The following is a 24580-nucleotide window of genomic DNA, read 5'->3' as shown; positions in this document are numbered from 1 at the left end:
GGGTGCTGAGAAAATATGGGCAAAGAACAAGAGGTGCTTTAAATGATCAATTTTCCCAAGTTCACTCTCAGACCTTCCTTAATCATAGAAACATAGGAAATAGAATGAGAGTAGGCCATTTGGCCCTCCAAGCCTGCTCCGCCATTCCTTATGATTATGACTGATCATCCAATCAATAACCTTTTCCTGCTTCTCCTCCATATCCTTTGATCCAGTTAGACCCAAGTGCAATATCCAACTCCTTCTTGAAATCACACAATGTTTTAGCCTCGACTTCTTTCTGTGGTATCGAATTCTATAGGCTCATCACTCTCTGCATGAAGAAATTTCTCCTCAAACTGTGACCCGTGGTTCTGAACTCCCCCACTATCAGGAACATCCTTCTTGCATCTACTCTGTTGAGACTTACGAAATTGTATAGGTTATGTGAAATACCCTCTCATCTTTCTGAACTCCAGAGAATATAATCCTAATTGATTCAGTTTCTCTTCATAAATTAGTCCCACCATCCAAGGAGTCAATCTAATAAAACTTTGCTGCACTCCCTTGATAGCAAGAACATCCTGCCTCAGATAAGGAGGTCAAAACTACATACAGTATTCCAGGTGTGGTCTCATGAAGGCCCTGTAAACTGCAGCAAGTCATCCGTGCTCCAATACTCAAATCCATATGCTGTGTAGGCCAAAATACCATTTGCTTTCTTGACTGCCTGCTGCACCTGCATGCTTATCGTCAAAGACTTGTGTACAAGGACACATAAGTCTTGTTGCACATTCCCCTCTCTCAATTTGTAGTCATAGAGATGTACAGCATGGAAACAGACCCTTCGGTCCAACCCGTCCATGCCGACCAGATATCCCAACCCAATCTAGTCCCACCTGCCAGAACCCGGTGCCCATATCCCTCCAAACCCTTCCTATTCATATACCCATCTAAATGCCTCTTAAATGTTGCAATTGTACCAGCCTCCACCACTTCCTCTGGCAGCTCATTCCATACACGTACCACCCTCTATGTGAAACCATTGCCCCTTAGGTCTCTTTTATATCTTTCCCTTCTGGCCCTAAACCTATGCCATCTAGTTCTGGACTCCCTGACCCCGGGGAAAAGACTTTGCCTATTTACCCTATCCATGCCCCTCATAATTTTGTAAACCTCTATAAGGTCTCCCCTCAGCCTCCAACGCTCTAGGGAAAAAAGCCCCAGCCTGTTCAGCCTCTCCCTATAGCTCAAATTCTCCAACCCTGGCAACATCCTTGTAAATCTTTTCTGAACCCTTTCAAGTTTCACGAGATCTTTACGACAAGAAGGAGACCAGAATTGCACGCAATATTCCAACAGTGGCCTAACCAATGTCCTGTACAGCAGCAACATGTCCTCCCAACTCCTGTACTCAATACTTTGACCAATAAAGGAAAACATTCGAAACGCCTTTTTCACTATCCTATCTACCTGCGACTCCACTTTCAAGGAGCTATGAACCTCTGTCCACTACACCTCCAATTTTGGTGTCATCTGAAAACTTACTAACTGTACCTCTTATGCTTGCATTCAAATCATTTATGTAAATGACAAAAAGTAGAGGACCCAGCACCGATCCTTGTGGCACTCCACAGGTCATAGGCCTCCAGTCTGAAAAACAACCTTCCACCACTACCCTCTGTCTTCTACCTTTGAATCAGTTCTGTATCCAAATGGCTAGTTCCTCTATATTCCATGAGATCTAACCTTGCTAATCAGTCTCCCATGGGGAACATTGTCGAATGCCTTATTGAAGTCCATATAGATCACATCCACTGCTCTGCCCTCATCAATCCTCTTTGTTACTTCTTCAAAAAACTCGATCAAGTTTGTGAGACATGATTTCCCATGCAGAAAGTCATGTTGACCATCCCTTAATCAGTCCTTGCCTTTCCAAATACATGTACATCCTGTCCCTCAGGTTTCCCTCCAACAACTTGCCCACACCGACGTCAGGTACACCGGTCTATAGTTATCTGATTTGTCTTTACTGCCCTTCCTAAACAGTGGCAACGTCCAGTCTTCCGGCACCTCACCTGTGACTATCGATGATACAAATATCTCAGTAAGAGGCCCAGCAATCACTTCTCCAGCCTCCCCACAGAGTTCTCGGGGGGACCTGATCAGGTCCTGGAGATTTGTCCACCTTTATGCATTTTAAGACATCCAGTACTTCCTCCTCTGTAATATGAACATTTTGTAAGGTGTCACCATCTATTTCCCTACATTCTATATCTTCTATATCCTTTTCCACAGGAAATACTGATGCAAAATACTCGGTTAATATCTCCCCCATTTTCTGCGGCTCCACACAAAGGCCGCCTTGCTGATCTTTGAGAGGCCCTATTCTCTCCCTAGTTACCCTTTTGTCCTTAATGTATTTGCAAAAACCCTTTGGATTCTCCTTAATTCTATTTGCCAAAGACATCTCATGTCCCCTTTTTGCCCTCCTGATTTCCCTCTTAAGTATACTTCTACTGCCTTTATACTGTACTCAGGATTCACTCAATCTATCCTGTCTATAACTTACATATGCTTCCTTCTTTTTCTTAACCAAACCCTAAATTTCTTTCGTTATCCAGCATTCCCTATACCTACCAGCCTTTCCTTTCACCCTGACAGGAATATACTTTCTCTGGATTCTTGCTATCTCATTTCTGAAGGTTTCCCATTTTCCAGCCGTCCATTTACCTGCGAACATCTGCCCCAATCAGCTTTTGAAAGTTCTTGCCTAATACCGTCAAAATTAGCCTTTCTCCAATTTCGAACTTTAACTTTTAGATCTGGTCTATCCTTTTCCATCACTATTTTAAATCTAATGGAATTATGGTCGCTGGCCCCAAAGTGCTCCCCCACTGACACCTCAATCACCTGCCCTGCCTTTTTTCCCAAGGGTAGGTCAAGTTTTGCACCTTCTCTCATAGGTACACCCACGTATTGAATCAGAAAATTTTCTTGTACACCCTTAACAAATTTCTCTCCATCTAAACCCTTAACACTATGGCAGTCCCAGTCTATGTTTGGAAAGTTAAAATCCCCTACCATAACCACCCTATTTTTCTTAGCTGAGATCTCCATCCAAACTGGTTTCTCAATTTCCTTCTGACTATTAGGTGGTCTATAATACAATTCCAATAAGGTAATCATCCCTTTCTTATTTCTCAGTTCCACCCAAATAACTTCCCTGGATGTATTTCCAGGAATATCCTCCCTCAGCACAGCTGTAATGCTATCCCTTATCAAAAATGCCACTCCCCTCCTCTCTTGCCTCCCTTTCTATCCTTCCTGTAGCATTTGTATCCTGGAATATTAAGCTGCCGGTCCTGCCCATCTCTGAGCCATGTTTCTGTAATTGCCATGATATCCCAGTCCCATGTTTCTAACCATGCCCTGAGTTCTTCTCCCTGGGTCCCACCCCCCACCTTACTAGTTTAAATTCTCCTGAGCAGCTCTAGCAAATCTCCCTGCCAGTATATTATTCCCCTTCCAACTTAGGTGCAATTCATCCTTCTTGTACAGGCCACTTCTACCCCAAAAGAGATTCCAATGATCCAAAAATGTGAATCCTTCTCCCATACACCAGCTCCTCAGCCATGCATTCATCTGCTCTATCCTCCTATTCCTGCCCTCAGTCGCTCGTAGCACCAGGAGTATTCCAGATATTACTACTCTTGAGGACCTCCTTTTTAAATTCCTGCATAACTCTCTGTAACCTCCCTTCAGAATCTCAACCTTTTCCCTTCCTATGCCACTGGTTCCAATGTGGACAATGATCTCTTGCTGGTCCCTCTCCCCCTTGAGAACATACTGCACCCTCTCTGAGACATCCTTGATCCTGGCACCAGGGAAACAACACACCATTCTGATTTTTTTTTTCATTCAGATAATAATCTGTCTTCCTGTTTTTGCTATGAAAGTGGATAACTTCACACTTATCCACATTATATTCCATCTGCAGTGCATTTTCCCATTCACTCAACTTGTTCAAGTCACACTGAAGCATTTCTGCATCCTCCTTACAGTTCATGCTCCCACCAAATTTTGCATCATCTGCAACTTTGGAGATATCACATGTAGTTCCCTCATGCAAATCATTAATGTGTGTTGTGAATAGCTGGTGCAATAGTATGATCCCTACAGTACCCCACTGACAGCCAGACTATGTAGGTCACTGGTCTGTGTCAACATGCCAAGGCGGCCTGCCATATTTGATTCTTCATGAGGATGATCGCACTTTCCATGGAGGTACTCGTCCGTGCAAATAGCTTTATGATGAAAATACTGACACCTCTTTCAATGAGAAAAGGCAGAGTTATCAGTGTAAGAAGTGGAATGAGTATTGACAATGAAAATAGATCATTTGAAGAAGGTGACCATAATGAATGAATGAATGCAAGGGTGTAATGGGGTGAAGTCGAGTATGGGTGTTGAGATGGATATTTGAGAAGCATGCAGGAGAGAAGGGAATGTGTTTAACAGTAAGGTGTCTTGGTTAAAAGAGTACTATATTGGAGAAAGCTATGGAGGTAAGAGAATTTTGGCTTTTCCAGCACCACATTTCTTGACTATGAAACTCATCTTGCCAATCTCAATGTGAACATTAGATCTTATGTAGTATTGGATCCAGGTGCTGAGTACCATGATCCTGCTGCCCACATTCTCCTTTCATTTTCAGTAAAGACAACTTTTCTTTTGACCATAGCTGTATTCATTATTCCTCCAAAATAAAGCCAGGTTTGTGAGTGACAGGATGGAAAACAGTCCCACATTACAGCACCTTATCCTTCAACTGCTACATTCACTTGTATCATCGTGAACTATGCCAGAATCCTTTATTTCATGATAGGCGATGATATACTGCTCATCCTCACTGACTGACCAGCAATCCAGAGACAGGATGTTAATGACGTAGCTCCTCAGAGAGCCTTGGTTATACCCACTGAAGCATTCCACAAGTCCCTTGATTACCAGTTGTGGTGATAGCACTCTAAAAGAATATGCAGATTGTCAAAATATGGAGATGCTTGAGCTGCAACTGGTAGGTAGTGTAGGATCTGCAGCTGTTCTACTGCTGTGCATATGTTTTACTGAATCCACGTGTATAGTGTCATTTGGAGTCTTCAAATAAATTGAATCTGCTTATATTTTTAGCAGTCCTGTGTGGGAGCTTGATAATTTTGTAATGAGTTAGTGGCACTGTGCAATCAGTTTTGAATTGGACAGAAAAGCTGCAGGGCCATTAAGATGTCCTCAGACCCCATCCCTCTGTAAGGGAAAAATCCGTATGAAATGAGAAAGCAACCGCACTCAGAAAAGATTTGCCAGAATGCTGCCAGGACTGGACAGATTGAGTTATAAGGAGAGGTTGGGACCTTTTTCCCTCAAGTGAAGGAGGTTGAGGGGTGACTTTATAGAGGTATACAAAATCATGAGGGACAGAGATAAGATGAACAGCAAAGGTTTTATTTTCCCTAGAGTGGGGGATGTAAAACTGGGGAGCACATTTTTAAAGTGAGAGGAAAAAGATTTAAAAAGGACCTGAAAGTCAACATTTTCAGAGTGTGGTTCGTGTCTCAAATGAACTGTCAGAGGACTTGATAGATGCAGGTACAGGTACAACACTTAAAAGACATTTAGATAAGTACATGAATAGGAAACGTTTAGTGGGATATAGGCTAAACACAAGCAAGTGGGACTAGTTTGGTTTGAGCATTGACGAGTTGGACTGCAGGGTCTGGTTTCGTGCTGTATGACTCTGACTCTATGAGATGATTATGATAAAAACTTGAATTGCCAAAAAGCAGCAAAAAGTGAATGTAAAAAACACAGAATATTTCAAAAATAATCTATGGAGTAGAAAGGTTATTGGAAGACCACAGATATCCCATCCAAATTTAGGTTTTTACACAAAGGCGGAAAATACATCTTTTAGATTTACCTGGCGAAACAAACAATGAAAATAAAGAATGCCATTGAAAATGAGGAATTAGGTACAGTCAATACTTCAGGTCTGCCTGAAGAGGATCAGCTATTAAGCTGTGGAACATGCTGGTGGATGAGTTTTGCACAAAGATGAACTTGAAGGCACTAGGAAGTTCGGAAGAACAAATGTGACAGGACAAGTTAACAATAGTTAATAAGGCATACAGGCACTGGCCTTAATAGGTTGCACCATAGATTATAAGAGCAAGGAGGTTATTTTGGAGCAATACAGGATTTTGGTTAGGTCACTGTTGGATATGTGCAATTCTGGTCACTGCATAACTGGTAGTATATGATTGTACTGGAGCAGTGGAGAGGAAGTTCACCAGGAAGTTGCTAGGGTAGAGCAGTTTAGTACGAAAAAAGGCTAGATAAGCTTGGATTGTTTTCTTTGGAGCAGAGAAGACTGAGAGGGGACTGGATTGAGGTATATAAAATTAGGAGAGCCATGGACAGGATGGATAGGAAGCAGCTGTTCCCCTTAGTAAAAAGTTCAATGACAAGGGGCATAAATGTAAGGTTTCGAAGGGATTTGAGAAAAAAAACCTTTTCATCCAGAGGACGGTGGGAACCTGGAAGGATTGTCTGGGAGGATGTTGCAGAAAGCGTCACAACTTTTCAAAGTACTTGAATGATCACATGAAATGTCATGAGATCCAAGCTTAAGGACCAAATGCTGAAAAATGGGACTAGTGTAGATTTAGAGCAGTTTTCTTTTATCAGTGTAGAGTCAATGAGCCAAACAGCCTCTTCTCTAGAAACAGCAAAGAAACCAGCCCTTTAGTCCACCATATCTATGCTGACCAACAAACACCAAACTATACTAATCCTATTTACCTGCTCTTGGTCCATTGTCTACTAAGCGTTTTTAAGTTTTAAGTGCTTGTCCAAATGCTTCTTAAAATGTTGCGAGAATACCTATGTCTACCAACCTCTCAACCAGTGTATGCCATATTTTTATAATCTTCTTGGTGAAAAAATGTTTCCTCAGATCCCCTCTAAGCAAGTCTCACATGGATTGTAGGTTTTATGGTTTCAATGTACAGAGGGATCTAGACGTACAGTTTCCTGAGAGTGACAACACATGTGGATAAGATGGTCAAGAAGGCAAATGGCATACTTGCTTTCACCAGTCAGGGCATTGATTATAAAAATTGGCAAGTTATGTTGCAGCTGTATAGAACTTTAGTTAGACTACATTTGGAATATTGCTTACACTTCTGGTCACCACATACCAGATGGATGTGGAGGCTTTGGAAAGTGTACAGAAATAGTTCACCAGGATATTGCCTGGTTTGGAGGGGATTAGCTATTAGGAGAGATAGGGAAAACTGATATATTTTTATTTGAATGTTGAAGGGTGAGTGATTACCTAATACAGGGGGAAAGAGAGAATGGATAGTCTAAATCTTTTGCTAAAGATAGAAATATCAATTACTAGCAGACGTAGGTTTAAGGCAAAAGGAGCTAAGTTTAGAGCAGATGCAGTTCTGGTCTCCTTCCTATCGGAATGATGTTGTGAAACTTGAAAGGGTTCAGAAAAGATTTACAAGGATGTTGCCAGGGTTGGAGGATTTGAGCTACAGGGAGAGGTTGAACAGGCTGGGGCTGTTTTCCCTGGAGCGTCGGAGGCTGAGGGGTGACCTTATAGAGGTTTACAAAATTATGAGGGGCATGGATAGGGTAAATAGACAAAGTTTTTTCCCTGGGGTTGGGGAGTCCAGAACTAGAGGGCATAGCTTTAGAGTGAGAAGGGAAAGATATAAAAGAGACCTAAGGGGCAACTTTTTCACACAGGGTGGTGCTTGTATGGAATGAGCTGCCAGAGGAAGTGGTGGAGGCTGGTACAATTGCAACATTTAAGAGGTATTTGGATAGGTATATGAATAGGAAGGGTTTGGAGGAATATGGGCCGGGTGCTGGCAGGTGGGACTAGATTGGGTTGGTATATCTGGTTGGCATGGAGGGGTTGGATGGAAGGGTCTGTTTCCATGCTGTACATCTCTATGACTCTATGTGAGAGACACGTTTTTCTACACGGAGGTTAGTAAGTGCCTTCAGTGTACTGCCAGAGGAAGTGATAGAAGCAGATATAATAGCAACATTTAAGAGCCATCTTGACAGATATATAGGAAATAGAGGGAGACAGACCATGTAGAAGCAAAAGATTTTTAATTTAGAAAGGTTTTTTTGTGTCAGTGCAGTCGTGGTGTGCCAAAGGGCATGTTCCTGTGCTGTACTGTTTTGTTGTTGTTTGTTCACAGTAGACTATGGGCCAAGTGCAGATAAATGGGATATTTATAGTTTGGTGTTTTGAACTGATAGTGGGCTGAAAGGCCTGTTTCTACACTGTATGACTCAAAACCATTTATTCCTTATCCTAAATGTATGCCCTCTGGTCTTATATATAGCTACCACAGAAAAGGATTCCCACAATCTATCATATATATCCATCTCATAATTTTGTTTATCTCATTCAGGTCCTCCCTCAGCCGCCTCTGCTCCGGATAGAACTAACCCAGCTATCCAGTCTCTCCTAATAGCTGAGACTTTCCACCTCAAGCAATGTCCTGGTAAATTTCCTTTGCGCCTTCTCCAGTCCAATCACGTCTTTCCGATAGTGTGTGGAACTGCATAAAGTATTCCATATATGGCCCTAACTAATGCTCTACAAAGTTGCAACAAGACTTCCTTGTGCAGATATTCTATGCCTCAGTTGATGAAGGTAAGCGTTCCATATGCCTTCTTCATCACCCTACCTGTGCTAACACCTTCTGGGATCTACGGACTAGTGCACAAAGTTCCTTTCTTCCTCAGCATGCCCAAAGGTCCTACCATTCATTTTATATATCCTTTGCTTATTTGACTTTCCAAAGTCCATCACCTCACACTTATTAAATTCCATCTGCCATTGCTCTATTCATTTTACGAGCTCATCAAATCAGACTGTAGCCTGAGACTAACTTCCCTACTATCAATATCACCATTTATCATGTCACCTGCAAGCTTACTTTGATACTCGCATCCAAGTCTTTAATGTACATAACAAACAGCCAAGGACCCAGCACCAATCCTGTGTACACTAATGGTTACAGACTCCCAATCACAAGAATAACCCTCGACCATCTCCCTTTACTTCCTATTTGCAAGCTAATGTTGGATCCAGTTTGCCAACATGCCTTGCTTCCTCTGGGGTCTTATCCTTTTCACCAGCCTTCCACATGGGGCCTTACTGAAGTCCATGTAAACTACATCAACTGCACTACCCTTATTAATATATTTAGTCACCTTTTCAAAAAACTTAACTAAAGTTGTCAGATAGAATATCTCTCCAACAAATCTGAGCTGGCTATTTCTGACCAATCCCTGCCTTTTCACGTATTGCTTAATCTTGTCCTTCAGAATCCTTTCAAAAATGTTTCTACCATTGACATCAAACTCAGGGTCTATAATTACCTGGTCTATCTCTGCTGCCCTTCTTGAACAAAGGAATCACATTAGCTATCCACCAGTCATCTGACATTTCACCTATGATCAGTAAGGTATTAAATATCTCAGCCATGGCTCCATCAATCTCCTCTATTGCCTTCCTTAGCAGCCTGCGATGTATTTCATTAGGACCTGGGGATATATGCACCTTTATGTCTGTTAGAACATCCAATACCTCCTCCTCATTAATGTTAACATGCTCTAGGACCTCATGATCCAAACTGAATTCTCGAGCAATTGTATCTCTCCTTTGTAAATACAAAGGAGAAATATTCATTTGAGACTTCATCCACATCCTCTGACTCCATGTACAGATTGGCCCTTTGGTCTCTAATAGCCCCCATTCTTTTCCTGGTAATCCTCTTGCTCTTAATATATTTATAAAATACCTTGGAGTTTTTCGAAATCCTATCTGCCTCTTTCTGCTCTCCTAATTTCTTTTTTAAGCATGCCCCCAACACTCTCTATACTCCTGAAAGGAGTGAGTAAATATAATCACTCACTGCTCAGTGCCAGCTCCTCCCCTGCTGGCTCCGTTCTGAGACTCCAATTCCCAGTTAGTGTCTCCACAGTGTGACTTCCTGTGATGTCAGTCTTTGCTTTGTGCTAGGCCCCCAATCCTGGGCTTCAGTTTGTCTCAGACTGTATCTCACTCAATATGTGACCTCTCCTTCCTGACCATGTAAAGCTTCCTGATAACTGTGCAAAGCTTACTGTACGGTATGATTCCAGGATTCTATGAATTCACCGACTGGAACTAAAGCTTTCAGGCATTCAAAAGAATCAAATGATCAGTCCATCAGCAGGTGCTATGACAAATGCAAGGACTGTGATTTGTTTTGTTGGAAGCTGAACTATAGGAATGGATATTGGAGCTAGTCATAGCTTCAGTGCCAATCAAAGTTTTCCAAAAAGACCTTTTGAGAAAAAGCAACATCACAATATTGACATATGTTAAAAGATGGCAGAAAATGTGACATTATGACTAGACAACAACAGCGGCAAGTATTGAATGCAGCTTGTTCAGAAAGTATGTTGAATTAAGAGGATGTTGGATTACCAATGCACGAAGGTCTGAGTCACAACCAAAATAAAAAAAAATTGTAACATAACAGCAACATCAGGGAGTGTGCCAGAGACCCATCTAAACACAAGCACCTATATGAGTTTAGTGGCAAGACAAACCAGGACAAAGATTCAGAATAGAGCAATCTTCAACCAGAAAGCGAGTGGGCTTTCCATATGGTGAAAGTGACATGGTATGTGGATGAAGTCAAACAATTATCTTTTTCTAGTATCAGGATCATTTGTCTGAAGAAAAGTGACAAAGCAAATGGTCACAGCCAAAGTCAACACAGAGGCAAGCACAAACATCTTATCAGTGAATCAAGAAGTATGTGTATTTTTCAATGACATAACCTCCGATAACCAAACTAATTGAATTTAATAGCTCATTCATTTATTCCTTGCATTGATACATCGAGGTTGATTTGCAATCACAGCAAATCTGCATGGATATCACAAGTAACCTACTGGTCGAGATGAACGGACCAGCCCAAGTAAAATTATTGGCAGGTATGGAGTTCAATATTATGACTATTCCTGAGATCACCAATGCAGCAATTTCAGTAGAAGAGGCCAAAAATAATTGCATTAAGTCAGTTCATAACCTACAACAGATATGCCCTAACAGATTCATTGCTATTGGAAACCCGCCAGGTGATGTTGCTTTACGTTGCTTCCAAAGATTACCCCTATATTGGTTTATCCATTCGTCAAAATCTGTCGCATTGGCATGTAGACAGAACTGCAGCAATTCATCCTGAATGCATGTATGTTGACAATATTGAACTAATGGATAAAATCAAATAAGCGTATGATTGAAATTTACATTCACTAATGGCAGCAGCTCATCATGAAGGCTATGCCTTCATCAGTATGAATTATCAGATGAATGTGGATCAGATTAAACTTATTGGCTTCATCTATTTCAGTCCCAGGATCTCTTCTAGTCCAGACAAACACAAAGTTGATGACACATATGCCTCCCCCCAGAACAGAGAGAAGTTGCAGAGATGCCTCAGATTTTTCAACTTGGTACCAAACATACCCAACTTCACACAGAGCTGATGGGAAAGGACTTCCCACATGTATGGCAGGAAGATGATCAACTTGTGTCTGAGTCACTTAAAAATTGTCATGAGAAACATGTGTTCTTTAGACTACAATCTGGGAAAGGAGATGGTCCTATGGGTCAATGCATCTGAAAAAAAAGTGTTGGGAGCATTCATTATGCAATATGAAAAACCAATAGCATTTGGCTCCAAATGCCTATCACAAGTGCAATCCAATTATTTAAACATACAGCATGAGAGACTCACTTTGGTATTTGGTATTTGGAATCACAAGATTCAATATGAAAATGATTAATTATGGATATTGACTTGAAACCATTGGAAAGTATTTGTTACGAGTGACTGGTGAACGCAATACCCTGGCTACAACATCTAAATAAAATATTGTAAAAAAAAAAGTATTAAAATGTAATGGCACAGTGGCTCAGTGGGTACCACTGCTGCCTCACAGCCCCAGGGACACGGGTTCGATTTCCGTCTCAGGTGACTGTCTGTGTGAAGTTTGCACATTCTCCCTGTATCTGCGTGCATTTCCTTTGGGTGCTCTGGTTTCTTCCCACAACCCAAAGATGAGTAGGTGAGGTGAATTGGCCATGCTAAATTGCCCATGGTGTTCAGGAATATGTCAGATGGGTGCATTAGTCAGGATAAATGTAGAGTAATAGGGTAGGGGAATGGATAGGGTGGGTTATTCTCTGGAGGGTCAGTGTGAACTTGTTGGGCTAAATGGCCTGTTTCCACACTGAAAGGATTCATCTATGAATGACGTAAAAGTTTGCTACAGACTGGCTAGCAAAATCCTTACTTCTGACATGCTGAGCAGATTACCAAATCCAAAAGAAAAAACATATTTTACTAGGCCTACAAATAATGCACAGATATTGCACTAGAAGATGTAGTCAGTGTTGATCTGAAGAGTTTTGAATAACACGAATGCACCAACTTTAGCAGGAAACAGCAAAAGAACCACAACCGAAGACATTATGGAAACTTATTATTGAGGACAGGCCTGATATAATACAAAAAGTCCTGTCTGTTTTAGCATGGACTGTTTAAAAAAAATTCCACTCATTAACACTGCTTCTCTCTGCAGAATTGCTGCAGGCCTGCTGAGTATTTCCTCTAATATTTGCAGTATTTCAATTTTGTATTGTGATTTTAGATAGTAATCATGCTGCTCTGGTTTGAGACATCTCAACCAAAGCAAGATTCCACAAAGCCAAAAAGCCATGCTGATTCTCTCTTATCACCATATCATTTTAAAAGTGATTAAGTACTCTATACCGGTGATTGACCCTAGCAATTTTCCTTTTGCTGATTTCACAAAGTAGACATTTTTCTCATCATGATGCTTTTCCTTCCTGAGCCTTTCACCTTCCCTTTCTACCTCTTTTACCTTTCACCTACTTTACCCCTTCTTTTACAGCATGGCATTTTTGTCTCTCTCTTTACTTCTATTTAATTTTAGATTCTATGGCCAGCATCCTCTCACTCAGAGGGGCTGCCAATAATATAACCTGACATGAAGGAGAATACAGGAAAGACCTTAGATCTATAATTGCATCACAACTGATAATTTGGACAGCCATGTAGGATGCATCCTCTTCCACTGGGAACTACATTCTGCAAGATTGTACAAACTAATCCTTCAAGCAGGATTAGATTCAACTCTGTATTCTGTAAAGGAAGAAGTAATTCCCAATGCATTATCCCACCCATGTATGCTGCCCCCCTCACAACTCAAATGCTTTTATAGCTATTTCTCAGAGAAATAAAGTTGATGACTGGAGTAGGAAGTGGAAATATTGGCACTGAAGAGTGGGTTAGTGTTCAGAGATGAGGGTTAAGATATATTGCCAAGGCTGAGTAAAGAGGGGTTTGCCATGTATCCAAGCAGGATTATATAAAACCTGGGAGTACTGACATTGAGTGCCAAAATATTAGAAGAAAAATGTTCCTTATCCCAACATTACCACCTCCATCTTGATAAGCAACCACATTCTAAATATAGAATTTATGTACAGATGAATTCCAATAATAACTATTAGACAACACAGCTTATGTATTTTATTTTCAATCTTAACATGTATTTCCCAATGTACAGCTCCCACTGGGAATATTAACAGAACACTGTTTGCATAGTTCAGACTGAAAATTCACCATAGCACAGCATAGACCAAGTACAGATGTTAGTATTTCAAATTAGACATATATATATAGAATAATTCATTTTTCATTGTTAAATGTGCACCTATCTTAGTTTAAGCAGTAATCTTAATTTGTTTCTCTTTATGTTGCGAAGTCCTGAGTGGTCAACATATACCACATTATTAGAACATTAGGTATTACATTATGGCTAACCAGAATATTCTGTCCTCTATTTCACCATTAAAAAAAACTAATATGATTTTATTAGTCTTTTTACAACATTAATTTTCCTATTATAATGATCTTGTGATCACTAGAATCACCACAGTGCCAATCCATTAGTTTCTTTACCATAATGTTTGAAGATTTCTGTGCAAACCGCAATGGCCTCAGATGTTGTCTAACAGGTTTGACATTTAGCCTCTTCATAATATGTCACCCGGAGCTATTGTGGTCTTTCAACTTATAAGTATGGATTTTTGTAGCACATTAACTCTACCTATTGAAGTATTCTGTTAAATTATAGCTTTGAATGTAATCAATATTAATCATTGCTCTTTGATAACTTTGCTAGGATATACTATAGCATATGCAGCCATTTATATCATTCATATTTCACTGGTCCTACTCATTAATATACTTAGTTGTATACTGTAGTTTTGGGTGTAACTTGATTTGGTCCTGACTCCATGTATATAGCCATATTCAATGCTTGACTCTGCTTATAATCTGAAATTATATTTGTTCCCTTTAAGATTTTTAATACAGACTGTAACAAAGGACATTCTATATAAAAAATGCTAGTCAGTGCTATTTGTTCAGATGAATAATCAACATAGTCTTGGTGATTCCAGCACTTAATTGGACATATCCTCTGCAATTAAACTTTAAGTTTTTGATTGACCTTAGGAAGTGTTTGTCAAAGACTGAAAAAAATGCATTAAAACCGCTAATTAGACAACAAAGATTTTTATATATTTAATTAACTCTTGGGATATGGGTATTGGTAGCAAGGCCAACATTTATTACCTATCCTATATTTTCTATGTTTCAACCACTGAAGTTTCCGAAGTTGCAACAGTGACTGCATTTCATTACCTTTCTATTGTTCTTTTGAAAATTTGGTCATCATGAACAGTACAATATAAATGTAAATTTTTGTTATCCCTACTTCCCTTGAGAAGATGATGGTGAACCTTTTTCCTGAACTGCTGCAGTCCATGTAGTGAAAGTATTCTGATAGTGCTGTTAGGTAGGGATCCCAGATACTTGGGTGAGCATTTAGGAAGAAGCACTGATAAAGATCCAAGTTAGAATGATGGGGGAAGGGAATATTGAAAGTGATGGTGTTCCCATTCAATGCTGCCCATCTAGGTGATAGATGTTATGAGTTTTGGAGTTACTATCGAATACACTTTGTAAAGACAGTACCCATTCCAACAACGGTATGTCAGCTTTGGAGGGGTTGGATGTTGATAGGGGATGTAGAATATTGATCAAGCTGACTGCTAAGTCTTGCTTAAGGTTAGTTTTTTGATTGCTTTTGCAGTCCCACCAACACAGTCAAATGGAGGGTATTCTATCACATTTGTGACTTGTACACCTAGATGATCTTGAGGCTTTGATTATTCAGGAAAGTGAGCGAATCATCACAGAATACCAGACCACTGACCCCCTGTTATAAATGCCATAATACTTATGTGGCTGAATTAATTGAGTTTCTAGTAATTAGCAACTTCCAGAATGTCCAGAACTAACAGAGTGGAAATCAGTGGTGCTAATATCATTGAATGTGAAGGGTATACAGTTTTGCCCTTTGCCAGAAGTTAGTATTTGTGTGGCATAAATGTTATTTGCCACTTAACAACCCAGTATTGAATGCTGTCTAAGTCTGTGCCATGCTTGCATAGACTGCTTCATTATTTGAGGGATTACAAATGAATTGAATATTGTGTAGGCAAAAATCACATTTCTAACCTTACGATAAACAAGGTCATTCACGAAGCAGCACACGACAATTGAGCCTTGGACACTTCCTCAAGGAACTCCTAAAACAATGTTCTGGGGATGTAAGGATTTATCTTCAACAACCACTGCCAACACTGAATTCAACTTTTTTGTTCTGGTCCACCAGAATCAAAATTGAGTGTCAGAAAGCAAATGCTGGTAAGTAAGTATCACTTGAAAGTACTGTTGATGACTCCTTCAATCACTCTGTTAAAAACATAAGGGGTCTGCTGACAGAATAGTAATTGGCTGGGTTGGATTTGTCCCTGCTTTTTGAAGACTGAACATGTCTACATGTTTGGTTCCTGTGTAAAGCAAATATGAAATGAAATGAAAACAACACAAGGACACATTTATTGACGTAAGGCTTATAGCAAAATTACAAAATAGAACACATTCAACAGTCGCTCATGTGAAGGAGGAACTGTATGGCATCTCCCAATCCTCACCCCACTATTACATCCGGGATGTAACTGATGCCATTTTTGTCAGTGCACAGCTGTCCATATTCTTTCCCTAAAGAGGAGAGTCAAGCAGCCTGGGCACTACAATTCTCTAGTATCACTGGCTTTCCTCAGGTTCAGTATGAGATAGATTGCACCTCCATTGCTTTGATAGAGAGCTCCATTATGGAACTGCAGAGTTCATCAACCGAAAAAGCTTCTGTTCCATCACTGTACGAATTATATATGATCATAGTTGTCATATCTTGGAGGTCAATAGTAGGTATACTGGGAGCTGCAATGACTTGCACAGAACAGAGCACTCATAACTTCCAACCTGCTTTCTAGGTTGTTAAGCATATAGGGATGTCTGCTGACAGTCATCCAATCCAACTATGGCTGATGACAGCATTACAAAACCATCAGACTACAGAACAAGGATATAGTGTTGCCCACAGTTCCACAAGGGCCATGATGAAAATGGCCATGGTCTTCCTGAAGATGAGATGTTGATGCTGGACAACTCTGGTGAGGCCTTGAGTACAGCACAAAAGGGGTGTTATGCATCATCATGGCATGATGTCCTTTTCACAACTGGAGCCCACAAAAGGATGTTCCCTGAATGCAGAGGAAATTAGCGTTCAACAGCAATTTCCAAGGAGAAAAATATTAATGACAATCAGGATATTAACCACCAGAGACATCCAAGAAAATGTGATACAGTTATTCGTTGTTAAGCCCAAGAAACCAGACAGAACCTAATTGATACCCACTTCCAAAATGAATAATTTGGAGTTCAATTTTCTTTAATTGTGTACTTTCTGCTGTGGTTCTGTTCGCCGAGCTGGAAGTTTTTGTTGCAAACGTTTCGTCCCCTGGCTAGGCGACATCATCAGTGCTTGGGAGCCTCCTGCGAAGCGCTTCTTTGATGTTTCCTCCGGTGTTTATAGTGGTCTGTCCCTGCCGCTTCCGGTTGTCAGTTTCAGCTGTCCGCTGTAGTGGTTGGTATATTGGGTCCAGGTCGATGTGTTTGTTGATGGAGTTTGTGGATGAATGCCATGCCTCTAGGAATTCCCTGGCTGTTCTCAGAGAACAGAGAACAGAGCCAGCTTTGAATAACAGTGTGCTCCCTTAAACAAAAAAACTGATAGAATTAAGTTCTCCTTCCAGAAATGTGTGGAACTATCACTCAATCTGTACTGTACACTCACAAGGTGGGTATGTGTGGAAGATGTGTGCAGACCAGGGTCTATCAAAATCTCTGCACATTATATTTAGTCTCAGTATTATCCATATTGTACTGCAATCCTTTGGCTGCAGTCATCAACATCTCAATTCAAGGATCCCTGGTGTCGGAGGTTAACTGCAGTCAAGGAGTCAGTTGCTTTTGAGAGATGAGCAATGCTTGACCATTTCAGCTTCCTTCATCCTGAGGAATTCTTAAGTGGCTGCTCATCTCACATATGGGTGTAACTTCACCAGGTCTGACAGTGACAGAGACACTTATAATTTATTGCAAGGGGAATTGAATGCAAAAGTAGTGAAGTTGTACAGGGCTCTGGTGAGATCACATCTGGAGTACTGTCCATAGAATTCAATTTATTCAAGGAAAGATATAAATGTATTAAAGGCAGTTCAGAGAAGGCTTCCTAGACAAATACCAAAAGAGAAAATACTGAAAATCTCAGCAGCTCTGGCAGCATCTGTAAGGAGAGAAAAGAGCTGACATTTCAAGTCTAACTGACCCTTTGTCAAAGCTTTGAAATGTCATCTCTTTTCTCTCCTTACAGATGCTGTCAGAGCTGCTGAGATTTTCCAGCATTTTCTCTTTTGGTTTCAGATTCCAGCATCCGCAGTAATTTGCTTTTTTCCGAGACAAATACCTGGAATGAGAGGGTTGACTTATGAGAAAAGCTGAGCAGGCTAGGCTTGTATCTGCTAGTGTTTATGAGAGTGCAAGGTGGTATATTTGGAACATGTAAGATCCTGGGAGTTCTTTACGGGATAGATGTCAAAACAGTATGGAAGAATCTAGAATTAGGGGTCATTGTTTAAAAATCAGGGGTCACCCACTGAAAACAGAGATGAAGCACAATTTCTTTTTGTCAGATAGTTGTGAAACTTTTGAACTCTCTTCCTGAAAATGTGGTGGAGGCAGAGTTCATTATATTTTTAAAGAAAGAAGTAGATAGGTTCTAGTAAGCAAGGAGTGAAAGGTTGTCAGAGGTAGACAGAAATCGAGATTTGAGGTTACAATTGGATCAGCAATGATCATATTGAATGGTGAGCAGGCGTGAGGAGCTAACAGCCTACGGGCTGGGTGTGGCCTTTTTTTTCCAGTCTTCAGGATAAAGCACTGGCTCCTCTCCACCATTCCATCCACCAGCATTTTCAGGTCCACATTGATGACATTGTAGCTAACTTGCCTTTCTGGATCATGTTTTCTGTGATACTGATACAGCACCACAGTATGAAAGGCAATTCCTGACTTAAAGTGTGTGAAGAGGTATGCAGCTGAGCTTTGAATATGACATCAACATGCGAACACTGGAAGATCCCAACAACAGTGATCACTTCCAGCTCTTCTACCATACAATTCTACAAGAAAGGTGCTGCTTAACCCAACTGTATAGTTAATTAGATGAAAAGCAAAAGATTGTATGAGAAAAGTCATAGTGAATATGGTGGACTGGGTGTCATGAAGCTGACTTAACAAAACACTGTAACATAAAATGGGAAAATTAAGCCCACAGTGTTCTTTTAAAAAAAATAACTTGTATCCGGTGTATCTTTTGACATTTCTTAATCCTTAAAGCAAAATAAAGTTTCCCAAATATCTTGTCATCAAAAAATGCCTCTCTGAAAACAAGGTGTTTCTGGTTTCTCAAAGTGATGTGTGCATGAGAAAGACAAAGACAAGAGAACAAAGTTAATGTTTCATAATGCAGCAAAACCGACTTTTATTTAAAAAGCAAAACCATAATTGGAAGAAGGAGGACAGCTAACGCAGAATCTGAGTTTGGATTTCTTAGAAAGAATCCTGCTGAGAAGTGGTGTCGCTATTGCTTGCATAATCCTCCCACAGTTTGGAGGCTAGTTTCAAATTGATTTGAATTGGGATTAGATCACTTAAGGTTTTGTGCTGAAATGGAGGTTGGGCAGCATCAAGGCATATTTGAGGTGAGTCCTCAAATTATCCAATTGAAATCACGGCTGTCTGTCAAGACTGGCTGTCTCCATCCTGACAATTAGTGTTGTGCCTCTCCCGACATATTTCTGTTAGTTACTGTACAAAACTCTTAATTACTCTGCAGAGAAGGCATACTTTCTGCACATGAAGGTTATTAAGAGCTGAAAAGATACTTCTGACATAAAACTGCCACTTGTGTTTGCTATCAACAAATGAGCACCGAGTTGATTTAATAAAATGGAAGCCTTCCAGAGAATTTGGAAGAGACAGCAGCAAACTTCCACTCACTGTTTGTAATGTACTACAAATATATGGGGAGCTAAATGGCTATCTTTTGATCCAATGTTCAAACATGAAAATTTACTGATATTCTGACAAAAATGTGTCTCTTTAATATTTCAAAGATACTGTCTGTTTGTAAACATTAATGAGATGATGTTTCCATAGGTCACAGTTCCTGTATAAGTTATTAGAAAACCTGAATTTAGATATCACCTTCTAAAGTTGTGAATTGTTGACCTTCCAATTTTAAAAAAATTCTTTCATGGGATGTAAGCAACATTGACAAGACAGTATTTATTTCCCATCCCTAATTGCCCTTGAGAAGGTGGCATGGTGAACTGCCCTGGACATGGAAACTAGGAGCAGAAGTAGGTTATTCAGCCCTTCTAATTTGCTCCATCATTCAATATGATCATGGCTGATCCTCGAACTCAATATCATATTCCCACTTTCTCTCAATATCCCTTGCAGCCTTTAAGTGCTAGGATATTACCTTTACCAACTGCTAAAACTTCTCGCCATCTCCTGCTTCTCAAATCACATATATTCCTTTAAGTCTGGAGTTCATTGCAATGCTACCACCTTTTACAAAGCATTTCCTGCCTATTTCTCTTTGCAACAATATTAATAGCATTAGGTAAGCTCCTGAAATGTACTGCCTAGCTATTAAGCAGGCAGACAGTTCATCATAAAAGGCAAGTACAAGAAGGACTTTGTAATATCAGAAGTCAGCATTTTAAAGAGAATGTTGATAATGAACCTTTGGTGCAAGTTCCAAACAAAAGAAGAGTTAAGGGCCATTGAACAATATGCTCTGTGAATGAAGGTAATGTACTATTCCATTTAAGTGTTAACAGTAATCAGTTTTGGAGTTCTGTGATGTTCAAATGGTAAAAAGGAAGGTCTGTGTTCCCTTCCCTTGATTTCCCTGAGGAACTTATTAAACTTTCCCTGGCAATGGTCTACTGTCCTGTAAGTGAGAGAGAGGTGGCACTCAGCACCATGGCAACTTTACTTCACCGCAGTGATAAAAAAACAAAAGAACTGTGGTTGCTGGAAGCCAGAAATAAAAACAGAAATTGCTGGAAATAGTCAACAGGTCTGACAGCATGCGTGAAGAGAAATCAGAGTTAACATTTCAGGTCCAGTGACCCTCCTTCAGTTCTGACATTTTTCAACAATTTCTGTTTTTGTTCACTGCAGTGACAACTGCTGCCCAGCAATAAGATAGATGTACAGAGGGTAAAGAAAAGTGGTTACTTTGATTTTAGCTCCTGTATCAATGGTCTGAGGAGTTAAATCTTCCTTAGAGTTCCATATTTCAGAGGGCGGAGCAACAGCCTTGCACTATCATCGCTCAACTATTCATCCAGAATGTCAGCTATTGATCTGGGAGCCTGGGTTCAAGTCCCACCATGGCAGATAGTGAATTTGGATTCAATAAGTATCTGAAATTAAGAATCTAGTGATCATGAAACCACCGCCGGTTGTCAGAAAAATTCATCTGGTTCTTAAAGTTCATCAGCAAAGAAAATCTGCCGTCCTCCAAGTGACTCCAGACCACACAGCAATATGGTTTACTCTCAACTGCTCTCTGAAATGGCCCAGCAAGCCATGGACCTTGGTTTAATTCACCCTCAGGCAGCTGTGTGGAGTTTGCATATTCTCCTCATGTCTGATGCTCCAGTTTCCTCCCAAAGTCCAAAGATGTGCAGGTTAGGTGGATTGGCCATGCTAAATTGTCCATAGTGTCCACCTGCAGGCTACTTGGAGTAGCCATGGGAAATGCAGGGTTACAGGGAGAGGGTAGGGGAGTGGGTCTGTGTGGGATGTTTTTTGGCAGGTGGGCCGAATGGCCTGCTTCCACACTGGAGGGATTCTACCCTAACGATCACTATGAAGTGTCAATAAAGAAACGAAATCAGACAGACCGCCTAGCATCCACCCAGGCACTGGAAACAGCAACGGCAAAAGCAGCCCTGTCAATCCTGCAAAGCCTCCTTACTGATATTTGGGGGGGGCTAGTGCCAAAACTGAACAACAGCCTGACTTAGCCATTCTCACAGAATTGTTCCATGCAGACAACATCCCAAATGTCACTGTCACCATCCCTAAATATATCCCACAGGCAGGAAAGACCCAGCAGAGGTAGCTGCACAGTCATGAGAGTCTTCAACAATGATTCTGGAACCCACAAAGTCTCACAGCATCAGGAAACCTCCTGCTGATAACCATATACAGTCCTCCATCTGCTGATGAATCAGAACTCCTCATAATGTACAACACATGGAAAAAAAAAACTGAGGGTGGCAAGGGCATACAGTGACTCGGCAGCAGCGCAGTCGATCAGGTTCTTAAAGACATAGCTGCTAAATTGGGTCTGCGGCAGATAGTGAGGGGACCAACATGAGGGAAACACATACTTCATCTCAGCCCTACCAATGCTGGCTGCAGGTACATCTCCATGATTGTATCAGCAGGAGTGACAACCGCACAATCCTTGTGGGAATGAAGTCCCACGTTGACATTGAGAATATCTTAATCAGATTGTGTGGCACGATCGCTGTGGTAAATGGGACAGATCTAGCAACTCAAGACTGGGCATCCATGAAGTGCTGTGGGCCATCATCAGCAAGAGAATTGTACTCCAATACTCTGCAACCTGAGGAGAGAAACAAAGTTGACATTTCAAGTTCAGGAACCATTCTTCAGAACTGACCACAATCCCACCATTGAACACAAGAGCATTGCGTCCAAGCTGGTCACTGACCTTATCTGGCCATCCTTCCCCACACCCACAATCTATAAGCTCATAGTTCCCTGATCCCATACAGCATGCTTCTACCTTCTTCCCAGTTCTGAAAGAGGCTCACTAGACTCTTCTTTCTCTCCACAGATACTACCAGACCTGCTGAGTTTCTCCAGCAATTCTTTTGTTTCAAATTTATAGCATTCACAGTTCTTTGTTTAACAATCTGTAACCTCATGGTCTGGCATAAACCCCACTCAAACATTACCATCAAGACAACGGGATCAACTCAAGTTCAATGGACAATGTAGGAGGACATGCCAGAGGCAGTACCGAGCACACCTCAAAATGAGGTGTCAACTTGACGAAGCTACAAAATAGAACTACTTGTGTGCTAAACAGCAGAAGCAGCAAGTGATAGAGCGAAATGATCCCACAATGAGCCAATCAGATGAAAGTTCTGCAATCTTGCCACATCTAGTCATCACGCTGCCGGAGGAAGTGATGGAGGTTGGTACAATGGCAACATTTAAGAGGCATTTGGATGGGTATATGAATAGGAAGGGAATGGAGGGAAATGGGCCAGGTGCTGGCAGGTGGAACTAGATTGGGTTGAGATATCTGGTCGGCATGGACAGGTTGGACTGAAGGGTCTGTTTCCATGCTGTACATCTCTGTGACTCTATGAATCATGGCAAACAATGGAACAGCTTAGTGGATGAGGAGGCTCACAAACATCCTCACCTATGGAAAAGCCAACCACATCAGTGCACAAGGTAAGGCTGAATCACTTGCAAAAAGTATTTCTTATCTACAAAAAAAAGGACAAATTCAACCCAACCAATTATTACCCCATCAGTCTATTCTTAATCATCAATAAAGTGATGGGAGATGTCATCAGCAGTGCTATCAAGCAGTATCTGCTTTGTAACAATTTCCACAAAGAAAGCTAGCACACAGGTGCAACAGGTAACCAGGAAGGCTAATGAAATGTTGGCCTTTATGTTAAGGAGTTTAGAGTATAAGAATAGGAAAGTCTTTCTGCAACTGGGTGGCCTGTGGCTCAGTGGTTAGCACTGCTGCCTTACAGCACCATAGTTTGATTCCAGTCTCGAGTGTCTGCCTATGTGGAGTTTTCTCTGGGTGCAGGTTAGGTGGATTAGCCATACTAAAATTGTCCATAGTGTCCAGGGCAGTGTGGGCCAGGTGGATTAGACATAGTAAATGTGAGGGCACTGGAATACAGCGGGGGAGTCTGGGTGAATGCTCTTTGGAGGTTTGGTGCAGACTCAAATGATCTCCTTCCACACTGTAGAGGTTGTATGAGCTGTACAAGGTGCCTGTGAGACCATAGCTAGACTAATGTGAGCAGTTTTGATCCTCTTATTTAATTAAAGATTTTGTTCCATTGCAGGCAGGTCGGAGAAGGTTCTCTAGGATGATCCCTTGTATGGAGGGACTGCCTGATGAACAAAGTCTAAACAGGTTAGGCCTCTATCCACTGGAGTTTAGAAGAATGAGGAGTGATCTCATTGAAATGTATAGGATTCTTAAGGGGCTTGACAGAGTGAATGCTGTGAGAATGGAGGGCATGGTCTCAGAATAAGGGTGTGCCAGTTTAAGACAGAGGAAAGGAGGAATTTCTTCTCTCAGAATGTTGAGAGTCTTTGGAATTCCTTGCCACAGACAGCTGTGGAGGCAGAATCCTTGTGTATATTTAAGGTTAAACATTTAAGGATAGATGGACTCTTGGTCACTCGGGAATCAAGGGTTCTGGGGAAAAGCAGGAAAGTGGATGTGAAGAATGTCATGTTGAATAGCAGTGAGGGTTCAAGGGGGTGAATGACCTACTCCTTGTTCCTTTATCTTATGGAGAAAGTGAGGTCTGCAGATGCTGGAGATCAGAGCTGAAAATGTGTTGCTGGAAAAGCGCAGCAGGTCAGGCAGCATCCAGGGAACAGGAGAATCGACGTTTCGGGCATAAGCCCTTCTTCAGGAATGAGGAAAGTTTGTCCAGCAGGCTAAGATAAAAGGTAGGGAGGAGGGACTTGGGGGAGGGGCGTCGGAAATGTGATAGGTGGAAAGAGGTCAAGGTGAGGGTGATAGGTCAGACTGGGGTGGGGGCGGAGAGGTC

General features: G+C 41.1%; 1 protein-coding gene across 8 annotated transcripts in view; it reads left to right on the top strand.

The window, feature by feature from the left end:
• Positions 1-24580, top strand: part of kcnq1.2 (potassium voltage-gated channel, KQT-like subfamily, member 1.2) — a 590999-nt gene that overhangs the window by 470190 nt on the left and 96229 nt on the right. Inside the window, exon 20 of one of the 8 annotated variants that reach the window (XM_043709476.1) lies at positions 11487-11544. The exons of the other annotated variants lie outside the window; for them this stretch is intronic. Coding sequence (XP_043565411.1) covers positions 11487-11504 — 18 coding nt within the window. The 3' untranslated portion in view covers positions 11505-11544. Of the gene's footprint in view, positions 1-11486; positions 11545-24580 lie in introns of those variants that run through there. 8 annotated transcript variants of the gene reach the window in all.

This window comes from Chiloscyllium plagiosum, chromosome 19, assembly GCF_004010195.1.
Source record: "Chiloscyllium plagiosum isolate BGI_BamShark_2017 chromosome 19, ASM401019v2, whole genome shotgun sequence".
Taxonomy (NCBI): domain Eukaryota; kingdom Metazoa; phylum Chordata; class Chondrichthyes; order Orectolobiformes; family Hemiscylliidae; genus Chiloscyllium; species Chiloscyllium plagiosum.
This window is presented reverse-complemented; position numbering and strand designations above follow the sequence as displayed.